We start from the raw sequence: 18,203 nt of genomic DNA on the forward strand, positions 1-18,203 counted from the left end.
TAGTTGACTGTGTAAACAAAAAGTGGATTAGGGAGTTTATAACAATATGTAGCCAGGAATCTACAATTACAGTCAGAGATTTCAATAAGTTTCACTCAGTGCTAACAGAGCGAGCGATCCATCCATATTAGCAAGGACACAGTGGACGTGGGCAACACTCTTAACAGCTTAACCTGATTGACATTCGGGAGACTCTCCATTCAACAGCAGCCGGAGTACACATTCTTTTCAAGTCTGAACAAATGGAACAGGATTCAAGTCAAACAAGAAATGTTCTATGATCACATTGGAATTAAATTTGGAATCAGTAGCAGAAAGATCCTTGGAAAATTTCCCAAAGATCGGTAAATTACAACAAACATTTAAGAAAGAAATAATAACTTTTAAACAAGTGCTTCTTCAAAAACTGAAGACAAGCAGTCACTCCTAAACACATGATATGAGGTCAGAAGTCTCCTGACACGAGAACTGGACGAAGCTATTTCTTTAAGATTTATTTTATTTATTTCTTTATTTGAAGGTCAGAGTTACACACAGGATGAAGGAGAGGCGGGGGAGGGGGTCTTCCATCTGCTGGTTCACTCCCCAATTGGCCACAATGGCTGGAGCTGCGCTGATCCAAAGCCAGGAGCCAGGAGCTTCTTCTGGGTCTCCCACGTGGGTGCAGGGGCCCAAGGACTTGGGCCATCTTCCACTGCTTTCCCAGGGCACAGCAGAGAGCTGGATTGGAAGAGAAGCAGCTGGGACTCGAACTGGTGCCCATATGGGATGCCGGTGCTGCAGGCAGAGGATTAACCTACTGCAGCACGATGCCGGCCCCCAGAGTATTTTTTTTTTATGTCTTTTCTCTTGGCTAGTGTGGGCCACTGTATGGTAGTTCAGTAAGCAGTACATTCAATCAAGTGGACATTACACAATGACCTAACGCCATGTCCATCTAGCAAAAGAATCCAGCTTGCTGAATCAGAATTAAGTCTAAATCTCCTAGGCTCCTTTGTGACTGGGCTGCCACCCAGAGGGTTAGCAACTAGGCTAGCCTGTGATTGCTGTTAGAACAAAACTACATCATGTCCAGGAATGGTCAGAGCAGAATCCTGAAATTTGTCCTAACCATCATTTAGGAGGTACCCAATAGGAGATGACTCCATTCTGAGGACAGCCATATTCACTGACCAAACTGCCTACTTAAGGTGTATAGCCCAGGAGGAAGTGAGAGGGCCAGGGTCTGAAATCCCTTTGCGTTTGTGTTGTGCTGCTCAACAATCTCAGGTGGTAGGGAATGTGCACTGGCTACTGAACACTTGGACTGCTGGCCCAATGTTGGGTGGCCTTTGCAACATAAGGTACACCCATGGTCAGACTGCAAATGTTCTGTGCCAGAAACGTACAAATAGAGTCCTTCATTCTGTGCCCAGCCTATCATGGTGGCTGCGTTGCTATGTTCAGGGAACAAGGGCAGTGATCTGGCAGTGCAGGCTCCAACAGCCGCGTGGGTCCACAGTGCATCTCACAGAGAAGAGGCTCTTACTATGGGCATCTACACGGGTGAGCCCTCCTGACCTCAACAACTAACCAACCATTGCAAATCTCCATGAGTGTCTCCAGAATCACCATCATTCACCCCAGAAACATTCCATCAGAAACAGCCCCAGCCCCCTGCTGGGGACCAGCAATGTGGCACAGCGAGTTAAGGTGCCAACAGCTATGCTGGCATCCCACATGAGTATGGTTTCGAGTCCTGGCTGCTCCACTTCCCATCCAGCTCCCTACTGATGCACCTGGGAAAGCAATAGAAGATGGCCCAAGTGCTCAGTGGGGCCCAGAATCTATGCAGCCACAATGCGAGGGAAGGGGGCGGAGCTGAGGGTGTGTCCAAAACACTTTTTAAAATTAAACGAACCAGCTGCTGCTTGGATTTTCTTCTACAATGCTTAGGTACCAGCTTTCACCCAGACCACCTGAGTTGAATCCCAGTATGGGAAATATTATACGCGTGTGTGTGTGACTGTTTTAAAATATACTAAACTGGGGGGGGGGTGGCGCTGGCTTTTGACGGAGTGGTTAAGATGCCATTTGGGACTGCCACATCCCATTACGGAGTGCCCAACTTCGTGTCCAGGCTCCGCTCCCAGCTAACGTGTGTCATAGGAAGCAGTGGGTGATGCCCCAAGCTCTTGGGTTCCTTGTCACCCACATGGGAGACCTGGATAGATTTCCTAGCTCCTGGCTTCCACCTGTTTCTGACATCTGGGGAATGAACCAGTGCAGGGAAGATCTCCCTGTGTCTTTCTGTCTTTCAAGCAAAAGGAAAATAAATAAATTTTGAAAATTTATTTAAATGTGATTAATCAGAAGCTTTTTTTTCAGGGTCAGATCCCATGCTTTTAAATGAAAGCTTCCAGGACTGGCATTGCTGTGCAAGCAGTTAAGCCCCTGCTTGGGCTTGCCTGCATGCCATGTCACAGCACCTGAGATCAAGTCTCACTTTCGGTTCTGATCCAGCTGCCTGCTAATGCACACCCTGGAGGCAGCAGATGATGGCCCAATTACTTGGGTCCCTGCCACACATGTGGGAGACCTCAGTTGAGTTCCCAGCTCCTGGCTTTAACCCCAGCTCAGCTCTGGCCATTGGAGGTATTTAGAAGGTGAACAAGTAGATGGTAGCTGTCTCTCCAACTCATAAATAAATAAAGTTTATTTTGGTGCAAGAATATTTGAAATCCATGCATTGTTTCTCACAATATGCATTTTCCATAAGCTTTTTGCAGCTCTCTCATACGCATGGATTTCAAAATTTTTGGACTAAAATAAATGTATCTTTTAATTCCATTTTCCCCATAAACTTTTTGAAGTGCCCTTGTATGTACTAGGAATGATTCTACATGCCTTTCACATATTACCTCATTAATCCTCACAAGTAGACACCTTGGTTTTCCCCATGCTAAAGATAGCAAGGGGCCAGCGCTGTGGCACAGCAGGTTAAAACACTGGCCTGCAGTGCGGGAATCCCATATGGACACCGGTTCTAGTCCCAGCTGCCCCACTTCCCATAAGGTCTCTGCTATGGCCTGAGAAAGCAGTGGAGGATGGCCCAAGTCCTTGGGCCCCTGCACCAACGTGAGAGGCCTGGAAGAAGCTCCTGGCTCCTGGCTCTTGGCTTTGGATTGGCCCAGCTCCAGCCATTGCGGCCACTTGGGCAGTGAACCAGTGGATGGAAAACCTCTCTCTCTGTCTCTACCTCTCACTGTACTCTTTCAAATAAATAAAATCAATCTTAAAAAAATGATAGGGAAAGATCTGTAAAGTGGCAGAGCTGGGATTTGAACCCAAGCAGTTTAAGGGTTGCCCTGGAACAGGGCTTAGTTGTTCACATCTGTAAACAATGGGGGCAATTATACATGTGAAGTGATTAGGACAGTTAGCTCTGGATACATGTCAGCATTTATCACTATTATATTATTACTATTACAGCCTTGCTTAAGGCTATTAGCCACCCTGTGGGTTAGGTGCTAACCTGATCACCCTTTCCTACAAAAGAAAACAGGTACTAAGAAAGTAAGTGCCTTTCCCAAGGCCACTCTGTTGGCACGTGGTCTATCTGGACTCAAATTGTGATCACTCTTTTGTTCTAATAAACCTATTCCCAGGTTTGGCATTCCCCTGTGGGTAAAGTCTTGGCATGCCCAGGCTTTGTAGACATAACATTTAAATATCTCTCTAAATAACCACACATATACACACCTCTGAAATCCTGTGTGATCTGCCTCCAGCACACCAGTCCTGCCTTATCATCTTAGCGTGGGGCTTTTGCAGGGTTCCTTCCTTTCCTTTCTCTCCCTCCCTTCTCCCCCTTCTCCTCTCCTCCCTCCCCTTCTCCTCTCTCCTTTCACTGAAACAGTTATTTAATTTATTTTTTAAAGTCCTGGTGTCATGGCCATAACTGAAAGGATGATATACACAATGTAGTGTGTATCCATAGTGTATGCGATGGAAGGGAAAAAACCTCTAATAAGCATGGAGAATAAATAATACAGGTGGATTGGGAGTGGGGATGGGACGTTTAGTGAAGGGGGGTTCTCTTTGAGAAGCTGATGTTTACCAGACTTGAAAGAGGCGAGGCTGCAGCATTTCAGAGCCCCCAGAGGTATACACTGAATTACACCTGTGGCAATCATCAGCTTCCCTAAGTTTCAGCTGGGGCCCCAGAGCCTCACTTTGCGCCCTGCAGTTTCCCAGAACCCTCTCTGCCTTTGAGACGACTGACTCTAAGAACCATGCAGGTTTTCTGACAGCCACTGCTCAAGTCCTGACTGGATGTACTTTTCAAAGTGTATCTCCAGGAACCACTGCTTTTTTTTTATTAAAGATTTATTTATTTATTAGAAAGTCAGAGTTACACAGAGAGAGAGGTCTTCCATCTGCTGGTTCACTCCCCAGATGGCTGTAATGGCCAGAGCTGCACCGATCCGAAGCCAGGAGCCAGGAGCTTCTTCCGGGTCTCCCACATGGGTGCAGGGACCCAAGCACTTGGACCATCTTCCACTGTTTTCCCAGGCCACAGCAGAGAGCTGGATAGGAAATGGAGCAGCTGGGATTTGAACCGGCGGGCAAATGGGATGCCAGCACTGCAGGCAGTGGCTTTATCTGCTATGCCACAGCACTGGCCCCATGGAACCACTGCTTTCAATGCCAAACACAAAACCTTGCCATCGTGTTTGCCAGGGTTCCCAAACCACCTTCTATCTCAGGTCCACAATCAGAACTTTCCCAACACCATGGGGCCCACCATTCCATTTTTAAGGGCATATATATATATATATATATTTGACAGGTAGAGTTGTAGACAGTGAGAGAGAGACAGAGAGAAAGGTCTTCCTTCCGTTTGGCTCACTCCCCAAAATGGCCGCCATGGCCGGCGCTGCGCCGATCCGAAGCCAGGAGCCAGGTGCTTCTTCCTGGTCTCCCACACGGGTGCAGGGGCCCAAGCACTTGGGTCATCCTCCACCGCCCTCCTGGGCCACAGCAGAGAGCTGGACTGGAAGAGGAGCAACCGGGACTAGAACCGGTGCTAAGGGCATATATTTTAAAACTCCCATGATCACTACATTAATATTAAAGAAGACTCACCGGGCCGGTGCTGTGGCATAGTAGGCTAAGCCTCCGCCTGCAGTGCCGGCATCCCATATGGACACCAGTTCATGTGCTGGCTGTTCTTCTTCCGATCCAGCTCTCTGCTATGGCCTGGAAAGGCAGCAGAAGATGGCCCAAGTGCTTGGACACCTGCACCCACGTGTGAGACCTGGAAAAAGCTCCTAGCTTCAGATTAGATCAGCCCAGCTCTGGCCATTGCAGCCATTTGGGGAGTGAACCAGCAGATGGGAAACTTTTCTGTCTCCCTGTTTCTGTCTGTAATTCTACCTCTCCAATAAATAAAATATTTTTTAAAATTTAAAGAAGACTCATTCTGTCATGGGGTGGCTAAGTCCAGGTTCTTGTCTCTAACACAAGAAGGAACTCCAGGGTGAGATGTAGGTAAAGATTAGTAGAGAAGCAAGATTTATTTGCAAGCAAAGCAAAGCATACATTCAAGAAGGAGTGTGGGCATGCTTAAGAGAGAGCTACAGTCAATGACATTCGATTCAAGTCTAGCCCTCTGAATAAACTGGGGGCATAGGGGATGGTGACTGGGGTGGGGTTTAATGGATTATTCATAATGAGCGGTGTCTGGGGCGGGCATTGAGTGCCACTCATTTCCTTGCCCTTCTTTTGAAATCTCAGAAGCATCATGGCATCAGGTGCATGATGGGAATAGGAGTGTCAGTCATGGTAACTTTATTACAATTATAATGAGCTAAAGGGCACTGCAGAGATGCAGCTTGCAGTCAGGATGGATATTTTTGGCCAGTGCCAGCTTTGAGTGGTGATTTTGCAGAAGGTGCAGTGAGAGAGAGAGAGAGACAGAGAGAAAGGTCTTCCTTTTCCATTGGTTCACCCTCCAATGGCTGCTCCGGCTGGCCCGCTGCGGTCCAAAGCCAGGAGTCAGTTGCCAGGTGCCTCTCCTGGTCTCTCATGTGGGTGCAGGGCCCAAGGACTTGGGCCATCCTCCACTGCCTTCCCTGGCCACAGCAGAGAGCTGGCCTGGAAGAGGGGCAACTGAGACAGAATCCGGTGCCCCAACTGGGACTAGAACCCGGGGTGCTGGCACCGCAGGCAGAGGATTAGCCTATTGAGCTGCGGCGCCAGCCGCAGAAGGTGCAGTTTTCCACTGCTCAGAAAGGCAGGAGTTTGGGCAGTGCAGGCAGGGCTGCAGGGAGGGGCTGACGACCTCAGCTCCACCTTGTTTTGTTTGTTAAGATTTATTTATTGTTCTGATTAAATAAATGTCTGTATATGTATAAAAAAGATTTATTTACTTTGAAAGTCAGGGTTACAGAGAAAGAGACAGAGAGATCTTCCATCTGCTCATTCACTCCCCAAATGGCTGTAATGGCCGGGGCTGAGCCAGGCAGAAGCCAGGAGGCAGGATATTCTTTTGGGTCTCTTGCATGGGTGCAGGGGCCCAAGAATTTGGGCCATCTTCCACTGTGCTGATTTTCCAGGCCATTAGCAGGGACCACGATCAGAAGTGGAGCAGGGGCTGGTGCTGTGGTGCAATGAGTTAAAGCCCCAGTCTACAGTACCAGCATCCCATATGGTTACTGCTCCACTTCCGGTCCCGCTCTCTGCTATGGCCTGGGAAGGCAGTAGAAGATGGTCCCTGCACCCACGTGGGAGACCTGGAAGAATGGCCACAATGCCAGCCTCTCAGCTCCTCCTTGCTAGCTGCCTCCCTGCCTCCATCATTTCATTCAGCCAATGTGTACAGACAGCTCATCTGTGTCAAGTACTGTGGTAAGCACTCAAGCCTCTTGCTATCTACATCTGGTAGTTAACATCAATGGCCCCCACTGTACAGAGGTGGAAAAGGGGCAAAAGGTCACACATTTAGTTTAGAGGGGGTTGCGATGTGAACCTAGGCCATCTGGCTCCAAAAGATGTACCCCTAACCACTAAGTTTGATTGTCCCCAAACCTCAGTGCTTGTTTCAAAGTGCTCTTCAATTAGACACCTTCTCTGGGTCTTTCTCAAATGACATCTTTTTAATGGGGCCTCTACCCTGACCACTCTAGCTAGAATTCCCACAGATACACATGCTTGAGGGTGCTCACACCCACACACGTGCACAGCATCAGCTTACGTATGTTACTTGTTTGTCTAGTGATTATCATTACCCAAAATTATTTGGTCTTGAAATTTATCTATCTCCTATATTAGATGTCAGCTCCAAAAAGGCAGGAATTTTGGGGGTGTTTTATTGTACTATTTCTTTGTGAGAAAGAGAGACAGAGCTCCAATTCACTGGTTCACTCCCCAAATGCCTACAACAGCTGGAACAAGGCCAGAACGAAGCCAGGAGCCTGAAACTCAATCCAGGTCTTCCACATGGGGGTAGGAAGGACCCAACTACTTGAGCTACCACTGCTGCCTCCCAGGGTCTGCATTAGCAGGAAGCTGGAGTCAAGGTCTGAATCTGGGGCCAGCGCCGTGGCTCACTTGGTTAATCCTCCGCCTGCAGCGCAGGCATCCCATATGGACACCGGGTTCTAGTCCCAACTGCTCCTCTTCCAGTCCAGCTCTCTGCTGTGGCCCGGGGAGGCAGTGGAGGATGGCCCAAGTGCTTGGGCCCCTGCACCTGCATGAGAGACCTGGCTCCTGACTTTGGATCGGTGCAGCGCGCCAGCCGTAGCAGCCATTTGGGGGGTGAACCAACGGAAGGAAGACCTTTCTCTCTGTCTCTCTCTCGGTCGCTGTCTATTTGTAAAAAAAAAAAAAAAATCTGAATCCAAGCATCACACCTCAGTACTCTGATATGGGGTGCAAGTGTCATTAAGTGGAGTTCAACTGCTATGGCAAATGCCCACACCATTTCACCTGATTTATGCACTACTATATCCCATCACAGAGTAAGCACTTGGTAAGTATTTGTGGGATGAATAAATGATTGAACGAGTGAATGAACCCTTCTTCACACTGATGTACAGGTAATGATTGCTGCCTGGATCCTGGCCCTTCAGTTGGCCCTGGGGTCACCCATCCTAACTCACATACAACTGATGTCTGATGTGCCGACTCTGCTTCCAAATAGAACCAGCATGGGAAATTGGCATACGACCAGTTCGGGTGAATTTCTGTTGAGAAAGCTTGCTCTAGAGTGAATTCTCCTGAGTGAATTTCACTTCTCAATCAGTGTCATCCTGTGATGCAGTTAATCCAAAGCCAACTTTTGTTGTTTTCATTTCCTAGAATAATTTACAGAGGGGTTATTTCTTTTCTTCTTAGTTTTTATAGTGATAATTCAAGCCATATATCAGTTCTCTTATCTGTATCAAGTGTAAGCAATTACAGCTCCCTCCAGACAGCTCCTTGGGCCCAGGCTGCTCCTTGAACATCGCAGGCACATTCTTGCTTCAGGGATTCGGTACTGGTCTGAATGTCCTTCCCCCAACTCCAACTTCCTGATTCCCCCTTTGGGCTTCATTTTTATTTATTTATTCTTAAAAATGTAGTTATTTATTTGAAAGGAAAAGTTCCGGGGGGTAGGGGGAAGCAGATCTTCCATCCACTGATTCTCTCCCCAGATGGCCACAATGGCCAGGCTGAAGCCAGGAGCGACCTCCAGATCTCCCACGTGGGTGCAGGAGCCCAAGCACTTGGGCCATCTTCCACTGCTTTCCTAGGCCACAGCAGAGAGCTGGATTGGAAGATGAGCAGTGGGAATAGAACTGGTGCCCATATGGGATGCCAGCACCACAGGCGGAGGATTAACCTACTGCGCCATGGCACTGTTTTTTCAATCTTTTGTTCCTTGCTGTATCACAGTCCCAGGAAACCCAGGAGGTCCTTCTGTCATTCTGAACTTTATCTGCAGCCAGTTACTACCCAGTCTAATATTTCAGGATCAAAATCTGCAGGCCCATATTGGATCCTTCCACCAGTTTTCCCCTACTACATTTTCAAGTCCACAGTTTTAGCTGCTTAATATATTCGGTGGTGATTATAATATCGATCAGTATAGCAGCCCTCCCTTAACACATGGTTTCATGTTCCATGATTTCAGTTACCCATAATTAACTAAGGTCCAGAGATAATAGATGGAAAATTCCAGAAGCCAACGATTCTTAAGTTTTAAATTGTGCACCCTTCAACACTCTGACCGGCACCATTACATCTGAGTTACCTTTATTTTGCATAAGAATGGCCCTAAAGAATAAGAATAGTGATGCTGGCAATTTTATTACTTGTTGTAATTTGTTCTATGTTACTACTGTTAAATCCCTTACCGTGCCTATTGTATACACTTTATCACAGATATATGTTTATAGGAAAAAGCACAGTGAGTGTGTGTGTGTGTGTGTGTGGTTTGGGTGTCTTGAAATGTATCCTGCACAGGTGAAAGGAGAATACTATAATAGCCACTGTGCATCTGGTATGATGTTTTGTTTTCATATCCTGGATGATCCATGAGAAAAACGGTAAGCAGGGGCCGGCGCTGTGGCTCACTTGGTTAATCCTCTGCCTGCGGTGCAGGCATCCCATATGGGCACCAGGTTCTGATCCAGGTTGCTCCTTTTCCAGTCCAGCTCTCTGCTGTGGCCCGGGAGGGCAGTGGAGGATGGCCCAAGTGCTTAGGCCCCTGCACCCGCATGGGAGACCAGGAAGAAGCACCTGGTTTCTGGCTTCGGATTGGTGCAGCACCAGCCATAGTGGCCATTTTGGGGGTGAACCAACGGAAGGAAGACCTTTCTCTCTCTCTCTCTCACTGTCTAACTCTGTCAGATAAATAAAAAATAAAAAATAAACAGTAAGTAATCCCCCTTAGTGCAGAATTGTCTGGGATGGGTTTTGCTAATCTGGATTTGCAGTAAGTTTCCAGTGAACTTTGTGCCGTGTGTAAAATCTGAACTCTTGCCAATCACAACCTTATGGATCTGGCCCCTGACAGGTTCCATAGTCATCTCTAGCCATGCTTCTGCTCACAATATCCCAGCCATACTGGTCTTTGGTAGAACCTGTCTCATCTGCTGATGGAAGTCCTGTTGACTTTCAGCCAGGCCCACCACCCTGTGAACTCCTGGAGGACAGAAACTGCCTTGGTTTGGGTCCGTACAGAAGCAGACCCAGAGACAAGGACTGAAATCAGTTTACTTAGGAAGTGATTCAGGAACTAAAGAAGAGACGATGGAGAAGGCACCCCACTGCAGCCACTTGGCTCTGCAGACAACTGGCACGCATTGGCACTGCTGGTTCTGGGGTTTGCTGGAGAACGCACACTTAGAGCTGGCCTCTCCGAGTGGCAGGAGGGGCAGGGGATTTATCTACCAACTCTCATCCGTCAGGGGTTGAGGGCTGCTTCCAGACGGGGCTCATTGCCTGGGACGTCCAGCCTGACCTCTGGCAGAGCAATCTAGACCCTGGCGACAGGACGTTGGTCAGCACCACTGGAGCAGTGAGGCCTTGGGGGTTGTGGGCAGGAACCTGCGGTGCCTGCTACCAGGGACTGTGTGTCTTGTTCACACATCTGCATACATTGTATGTTCTACCCCAGGCCTCTTGTAGCTTTCCTTGTTCATGAGTACAATGTTGCAAAAGCAGCTTTATTGGAACATTTTTTGAAAAAAAGTTACCCAAATGCAGTTAGACAGAAGGATAAAGAAGGTTGGGATCTGTTACATTGGTAAAGCAAAGTGGGTCCAAAATAGCAAGGATCAAATGGCCCTGGGTGCAGATGGAGGGGTGAAAAGGACAGCACACATAAAGGATCCGTTCACTTCGGTGGGGGGGGGGGGGGGTGCCAGATAACTGGCCTCAGGCAGGAGTTGCTCAGAGGAAAACTCTGTATCCCCATGACAAGCAGACATAGGGAAGGAATGGTTCCCTCTGGGGAGGCAGTTTGCCAGGGCTCCTATAGCAAGGGTTGGGGGAGCACTCAGGATGCAGGCAAGGGGGAGCGGAAGGGCCCCTCCTCTCAGGCAGCACAATATCCAGACATCCTATGTTCAAAACTCTCAGACTGGAGGCTGGCACTGTGGCGCAGCGGGTTAGGCTGCCGCCTGTGGCACCGGCATCCCATATGGGTGCCAGTTCAATTCCCAGCTGCTCCACTTCTCATCCAGCTCCCTGCTAATAAGCCTTGGAAAGTAGTGGAAGATGGCCCGAGTTCTTGGGTTCCTGCACGTATGTGGGAGACTTGGAAGAAGCTCCTGGCCCCTGGCTTCAGTCTGGCCCAGCTCTGGCTGTTAATGGGTATTTCGGGAGTGAACCAGCGCATGGAAGGTCTCTCTATCTCTGTCTCTCCTTCAAACTCTGCTTTTCAAAAAAAAAAAAAAAAAAAAGACAAAACTCTCAGACCAGCCTCTTGCAGCTTCCTTTGTCCACAGTGGCCTGGGCCCCTTTGAATACATACCGTAATCTAAGTTTTCCTGGAACATGGTCTGAAAAACCAGCTCAAATGGACAAACTGCTTCAGATTCTCTGCCCGTGTTCTGGTGGCCTCCTCTTGTCTAAATCCTGCACTCTTGGCTACAGAAGCATTGTTTTCTCTGGCCACTCACACCAGCCCCCGCCCCCACCCTGGGAAATTCCAGAGGGCGGGAGCCCTGGTATCCATCAGTGCCTGGCAGATTGTTGGCATCTGGCATTCAACTCCTACCCCTTCATCCCACTGTGGTTCTTGAAAGGTCAGTCACCCACCAGAAGGGCTAAAACGAAAAAGGTGGGGAATGCCAAGTGATGGTGGAGTCACCAATCTGCTCCACAATTTAGCAATTTTAATCCTTGTACAATGCCCAAGGGAAATGAGTGCATACGTCCATCAAAAGGTGCACAAGAATGTTCACAGAGGGAAGCTTACCCAAATGCTTTGGAACATTCGAACAGATGAAGCATGGTCTAGTCATACAATGAAACAGAATACTACAATGAGGATGAACAGACTGCTGACACTCATGTACGCAACGGCACGTTCAGTCTCACATTGTGCTAGTCGAAAGACCCTAGACACAAAAATGTCTTACTGTACTTACAAAAAGTTCAAAGCCAAAGTATCCTACATTGTTAGAAGTCAAGAAAGTGGTTCCCTTTGGGATTTGGGGGGTGGGGAGGACCTGAAGGGAGCTCCTCTTGGCCCAGGTATTGATTCCAGAAGAGTATCTAATTTGTAAGAAGTAAGTTTTGGGGGCTGGCGCTGTGGTGAAGCAGGTAAAGCCACCATCTACAGTGCCAGCATCCCTATGGGCACCATAGCTCTCTGCTGTGGCCTGGGAAAGCAGTGGAAGATGGCCAAAGTCCTTGGGCCCCTGTACCCACATGGGAGACCTGGAAGAAGCTCCTAGTTCCAGGCTTTGGATCAGTGCAGCTCCAGCCATTGCCACTATTTGGGGAGTGAACCAGTGGATGGAAGACCTCTCTCTCTCTCTGCCTCTCTCTAACTTTGCCTTTCAGATAAATAAATAAATAAATCTTTTAAAAAAAAAAAAGAAATGAGTTTTGTACACTCTTCTGTTAGGTATCCTTTTCTGTATGTATATTTTAATTCAGTTGTTAAAAGAGAGGCAGCCAGCAAGCCTGGGCTAAAATGAGAGGAGAAAGGTAGTGCTTGTCACAGTCAAAATGGGAGGCCAGCATTTGCAGACACAAGGGATCCACTTGCTTGTGGTGTTGCCAAATAACCAACCTCAAGCGGGAGTTGTCCAGAAGCTGGCTTAATTTAAAGGAGCCAAAGGGAAGATAGTTCCAGAAACTGCCTCCCTGAGCAGCAGTTACCCAGGGCTTTTATAGGAAGGGTTAGGGGAGTATCCAGGATGCAGGCAAGGGGCAGCGGAGGGCACTCACGTGGGCTGTGCCTGTTCCAAACTGACTCAGGCCTCTTGCAGCTCTCCTGGTCCATGGTGGTCTGGGCCCCCTCGGAGTACAATGTTAGAGGATAAGTTTTACTAGAACATTCTCTGAAAAATAAGTTTAAGCCCGTCAACTGTTTCAGATCCTTTGCCCTTACTCCTGTGCACTGTTCTTGCCTAAATCCTATACTCTGGCTTATACTAGAACATGGATTTTCAGGATTTTTAAAAAAATTAATGCATTTGAAAGAGACACAGAGATCTTCCATCTGCTGGTTCATTCCTCAAGTGCCCACCAGAAAACAGGTTGGGCCAGGCTGAAGCCAGGAGTAAGAAACTAAATACAGATCTTCCATGTGGGTGGCAGGGATCCAGCCACTTCCGACATCACCTGCTGCCTCCCAGAGTGTACATTAGCAGGAGATGGACTGGGGAGCAGAGCCTCGACATGAACCCAGCCACTCGTGGGATGTGGGCGTCCCAAGCGGCATCTTAACCGCCGTGCCAAATGCTTGCCGCTGGATTTTTGGTTTTAGTCTAACTGCAGCCTCTTGTTTAGACACAATGGAGGTTTCTTGAGAGCCCGAGAGCCTGATGAGGCAGAGCGTGGGGGAGTGGGGTGCTGGTCCTCAGGGGCTGTAAGCCTGAAGGGCACACAGAGCGGATGGGTAGGGAATGTCACCTATAGGAGACACAATGATCTCAAGTGCTTTATCAAACCCACATCGTGCCAGTCACCGCTGAGTAAACAGAACATAGCTGAATCCGTGCCCTCGCAGGGTTTCTGTCCTGATGGGCAATGTGTTCTCTTGGCCCCAGGCTGAGCTTCTGCATAGGGCTCCCCACTCCCATATACCCAGGTACTTGGTGGCTGGGCTAACAGGCCCCTTTCACTTCCATGGTCCCAGTAACTGCAGGGTGGAGGGGGAGGGTGCTCCCTTTCCACATGAGTATTGTCTGCTTTGAGGCCTATCTACCCTTGAGTTGGGAGATTGGCCCCAAAGCAGCACTTGGGTGGTACTCACCATACACAGGTAAACTAGGGCTCTTGAGACTCTGTGGCTTGGGGCTGGCATCCCTTCTGGTGGTAGGTCCAGCAGGCCACAATTCCTGCCAGCAGCCAGTGACAAGAGGTGTCTACACCCTTGGAGGCCCCAGTCAGGGACACGTACAGAGATGGCAGTGATGAGTATACGACAAGGGGATCTGACATGTGAACTGTGGAAGGAGGGTCACCAAGAAAAGGACAAAGATGCTAGGAACACGAAGACAAGCCCACACTTAACAGACAGTCCCTGGGGGGAAGCAAAGATAGCCAGAGCCAGAGCCAGTCTCCCACCCCATCCGTGAGAGAGAGTAAGCAAGAGGCATGGGAAACAGCCTAATTTCAGTGAGTAGGCAAGAAGGGGGAAGAGTTCTTGTTGGACAGAGACACACAGAGAAGTGGAGTGAGAGAAAGAGACATGTATGTACACACACCAATGTGTTCCTTGAGTTAGGATCACCCAGACTTGGGCAAAAGGGAACAGACATCCACACTCATCAAGACACAAGCCAGGGGCAGAAACTCCAAAGCCTGGAGGGAAGCAGGGAAGGTGAGGAGAGACAAACACCCCTCGGCAATAACCAAAGAGCCTGGCTCTGGCTCTCCACCCTCCATCCCTGGTCCTCCCAGCCTGCTGCCTTCAACCACAGGAGGTCCCAGTGGGTAGCTTGTCACCAAAGATGGCTGCCACCAATTTCTTCCTGTATGCTACACTCCCCTCCAGAGGTGATGAGCCACAGTATAAGCCTGCTGTAGAGAGGCCCCGTGGAAGACTGAAGTGTCAGCCTTGTGGATGAGGAAGCCATCTGGGACGCGCAGCCCAGGAGAGCCTTCGGAGGGCTCCAGCCACAACCACCATTTAATCGCAACTACTTGGGAGCCCAAGAAGAACCACCTAGCTGAGCCCAGTCAACCCACAGGATAAAAGATAAAACTAAACTGAGGCTTTTAAGCCACCAAGTTTAAGGGTGTTTGTTACATGGCAATGGATAACTAAATCACCTAGGAAAGGCTGCAGCAGCCCTTGTAAGGTCTGTCACACCCCCACCCTCATATCCCCCTCAAAACAAAAGCAAACACTTGCCAATCAGACTTTCAGTCCCTTTAATTAGGAGCTCGGAGAAGACAGAACGGCAGGCGGGGGGAGGGCAGGGTGGTGTTTCTTGAGCCCCACTCAGCAACTGGTCAGTTCTCATCCTCTGGCAGCTGGATCTTGCTGGGATCGAAGCAGTTGGATTCCATAAGGGGGAGACCATTGGCCTCTCGGTATTTCACAAGCCTTTCTGCTTCCCGGCGCGCCCATTCTTGCATCCTGGAGGCAGCAGCAGTGGGGGAAGATGTGAGGAAGCCTCACTGGACACCAATCCCCCTTCTCACCTCCCCATTCCCCAGTGGCGCCGCGACAACAGGGTTCCTCGCAGACACCCTTTCACCCTCCACCCCTGCCTCTGCCTCTGCCTCCCTAGCCATCCCACTCTCTTGGCCCACCCTCTGTACCTGTAGTCTGGCAGATAAGCCACGAATGTGGTACCAAGGACCAGGACAATGGAGAAGCCAAAGAAAAAGACAGTCCGCATGTTCCAGAGGTCCACAACAGGGTCCTTGTCGTAACCGTGGGAGTCCGGGTTCTGTGGAGAAGGAAAGGTCAGAGGGCTTCTGCTGCTCCACAGAGCCTACACCGGCCCGCAGAACCTGCTCTCCCCTCTCACCCCAGCCCGAACCCTGCCTCCCCAGAGTCCTTCCTCATTCTCCTCTTGCTGCAAGACCTCTGTACTTGCTGTTCCCTCTGCCTGCAAAGCCTTTCCCCCAAATCTAGCCATGACTGGATCCATCTCCTCATTCAGGGCTTTGGGCTTCATCGTCACTTCCTTTAGGAGGCGTTCCCTAGTCACCCTATTACATTGACCCACAGGAAACCGAGAGTTTTATAGGTCAAAAGAGGTTAAATTGTGGCAATTCCCTCAGCTCAACCTAACAAAATAGTTGCTCTACCCCTCACAGTCACTCTGTATCCACTTACCCTGTTAAACCATGTTTCTAGCATTTAGTTACTAAAGTAGCACCACCCCAGATCCCTGGATCCCAATATCTTATATTACCCATCACATCCGTCTGCAGGACTGCTTTCTAATATATTACACATTTATTTTCTCTCTTCCTCATTATCTTGAAAGTTCTGAGAGGACAGGCTTTGCCTGACTTCCAGACTCCTGGATCCTTAGAGCCATGAACTGTGCCTGGTGTATGGCAAGGCCTCAGTACATAGTTACAGAATGAACGAATGAATGAGAATCCTATATACACAAGCTCCTAGACCAGAGGTTAGTACAGATGAGGTACTTATTATGTGCCAGGCCTTTTCTTTTACTTGTTTTTCCCCAAAGATTTATTTATGTATTTGAACGGCAGAGTTAAGAGAGGGAGAGAGATCCTTCATCCTGCTGGTTCACTTCCTAAATGGCCGCAATGGCAGGGGCCCAAATACTTGGGCCATCTTCAGCTGCCTTCCCAAACTCAATAGCAGGGAGCTGGATAGGAAGCAGAGCAGATGGCATTCGAATTGGCGCTCATATGGGATGCTAGCATCGCAAGCGGTCTTTCAACCCACTGCACCCATAAGGTGGGCCTGTGCCAGGTCTTTCACATACACAAACCTCCCAACAGCCCAGTGAAGTGAGCAGAAAGTGGCGATAATAATCCCCTAATGCTGAGAGATGACAGAGTGCCAACTGCTGTTCTGAGCATTTTGGACTCATTCCATTAGAGCAGACAGATGTAATGTTTCATTTTTTAAGAAGGTGTCCTATGAATTTTCCCATTTTACAGACAAAGAAACTGAGGTACCAAAGGATTAAATTATTTGCCCAAGGTCACACAGGTGAGTAACTGTCAGGGACCGTTCTGACTTCAGAGTCTCTGGTATTAATACAGCACAGCAGATCTGCTAATCCAGTTATTTGAGCTTGGGCAAGCCGTGTATCTCTGTGTTTCTATTTCCTCATCTGTAGAATGGGTGTTAATCAAAAGTGCCTACCTCAAGATTGGGTGGTTTTGAGGATTAGATGAGTTAATGTATCTAAAGTGCTTAGACATAGACTGGCACCGGGCAAGCACCACCTCGGGGCTTTTAGTATTAGCATGGTTACCCTACTATATTGCTTCCAGAGTGTTTACGGCATTTCTGACTTTAGGTTTGCAAAATAAGGCCAACCCTGCCTCTGGCCCCGGACCGTAGGTATCAGGGGACAAAGGAAGAAAATAAGTAACCAAAATTCCCACGTCTTTAAGGATTTCGCCAGCTGCGCAATCCGCAGCTGCCTCAGAACGTCCTCTGCGGCGCCCCGTCCGCCAGTCCCCAATTGGCCCTTTCGGCGTTCCGTCCTCCCTCCCTCTCACCTTCTCATAGAGGTTGTCGTCCTCGGGATCTGGGTCCTCCTGCCAGCGTATGGTCGGTTCTGCAGGCCGCTTTCCCGCCACAGCGGACGGGGCGACCACAGCCCTGGAGGAGCTGGATTGCCAGCGAGCGCGGACAGCCGGGAGCGCTCGCGTAGCCGCTGCGGCCCAAAAGCGGCGAGCGCACAAACCTAACATCCCGGCCGCCATGACGAAGAGTGCGGCAGGGTCTCAGGGGCGGAACGGAAATGCGACTGTGCGCAGCTGCAGTTGGTCCGAGCGCGATAATTGTCGCTCCACCCCGCCACACTAAATAGGTCCCAGGTCCGATTTTGTTTGCAAGTGAGGCGGGGCGTCGAGGAAGAGCCCCCTTACCCTCCTGTTGTCATGGCCTCTTGAGAAATTTGCTATTGCTAGGTCTGCACATAACTTGATAGGAAGGAAACAGTGACATTTGGGTGGCCACGGCTTCCAGCCAATCGCCCAGAGAGTTCCCTTGCCCTTTAGGGAAAGAGGTGGAGCTTCCGCCTGCCTTTCATCTTCAAAGGAAGCCAAGCTTCTAAAAAGCGGGCCTCGCTGGATTGGCCAATAGCGACTTTTTCTCGACTTGTGGGGCGTTCTCACGGGGAGTGGGGAGGTGGCCTACGCGTGCCAATCAGAGGCGGCCAGGGCTGGCCGACGGCGAGCGGCGACCAATAGAAGAGGCCGGCCAGAGCGCGCTCCCTTAGTAGGTGGATGGTGGTCGGAGCGCCGGCTGCCTTCTTGTCGTCGCCATTTTGTGCTGCTGATTGCGGCCGGCTGGGAGTAGGCGGCCGTGAGTTTCCCTGGGA

At 49.5% G+C, this 18,203-nt stretch overlaps 1 protein-coding gene and 1 long non-coding RNA gene across 2 annotated transcripts; both read right to left on the reverse strand.

Annotated features, from left to right (window-relative positions):
* Window positions 1–492: 492 nt before the first annotated feature.
* LOC138847651 (uncharacterized) lies at window positions 493–13,311 on the reverse strand. Its single transcript, XR_011385566.1, has 2 exons — window positions 12,931–13,311; window positions 493–720 (listed from the first exon to the last, which is right to left on the reverse strand). It is a non-coding gene; the product is annotated as an uncharacterized lncRNA (long non-coding RNA).
* Window positions 13,312–15,067: 1,756 nt separating this feature from the next.
* On the reverse strand, window positions 15,068–18,107 carry NDUFB11 (NADH:ubiquinone oxidoreductase subunit B11). The gene is made up of 3 exons (XM_002719882.5): window positions 17,377–18,107; window positions 15,478–15,608; window positions 15,068–15,292 (listed from the first exon to the last, which is right to left on the reverse strand). The coding sequence occupies exons 1-3, from the start codon at window positions 17,581–17,583 to the stop codon at window positions 15,166–15,168; spliced, it is 465 nt and encodes a 154-aa protein (XP_002719928.1). The 5' UTR covers window positions 17,584–18,107; the 3' UTR covers window positions 15,068–15,165.
* Between the last annotated feature and the right edge of the window lie 96 nt (window positions 18,108–18,203).

The sequence above is a fragment of the Oryctolagus cuniculus genome, chromosome X (assembly GCF_964237555.1).
Source record: "Oryctolagus cuniculus chromosome X, mOryCun1.1, whole genome shotgun sequence".
NCBI classification, from domain to species: Eukaryota; Metazoa; Chordata; class Mammalia; order Lagomorpha; family Leporidae; genus Oryctolagus; species Oryctolagus cuniculus.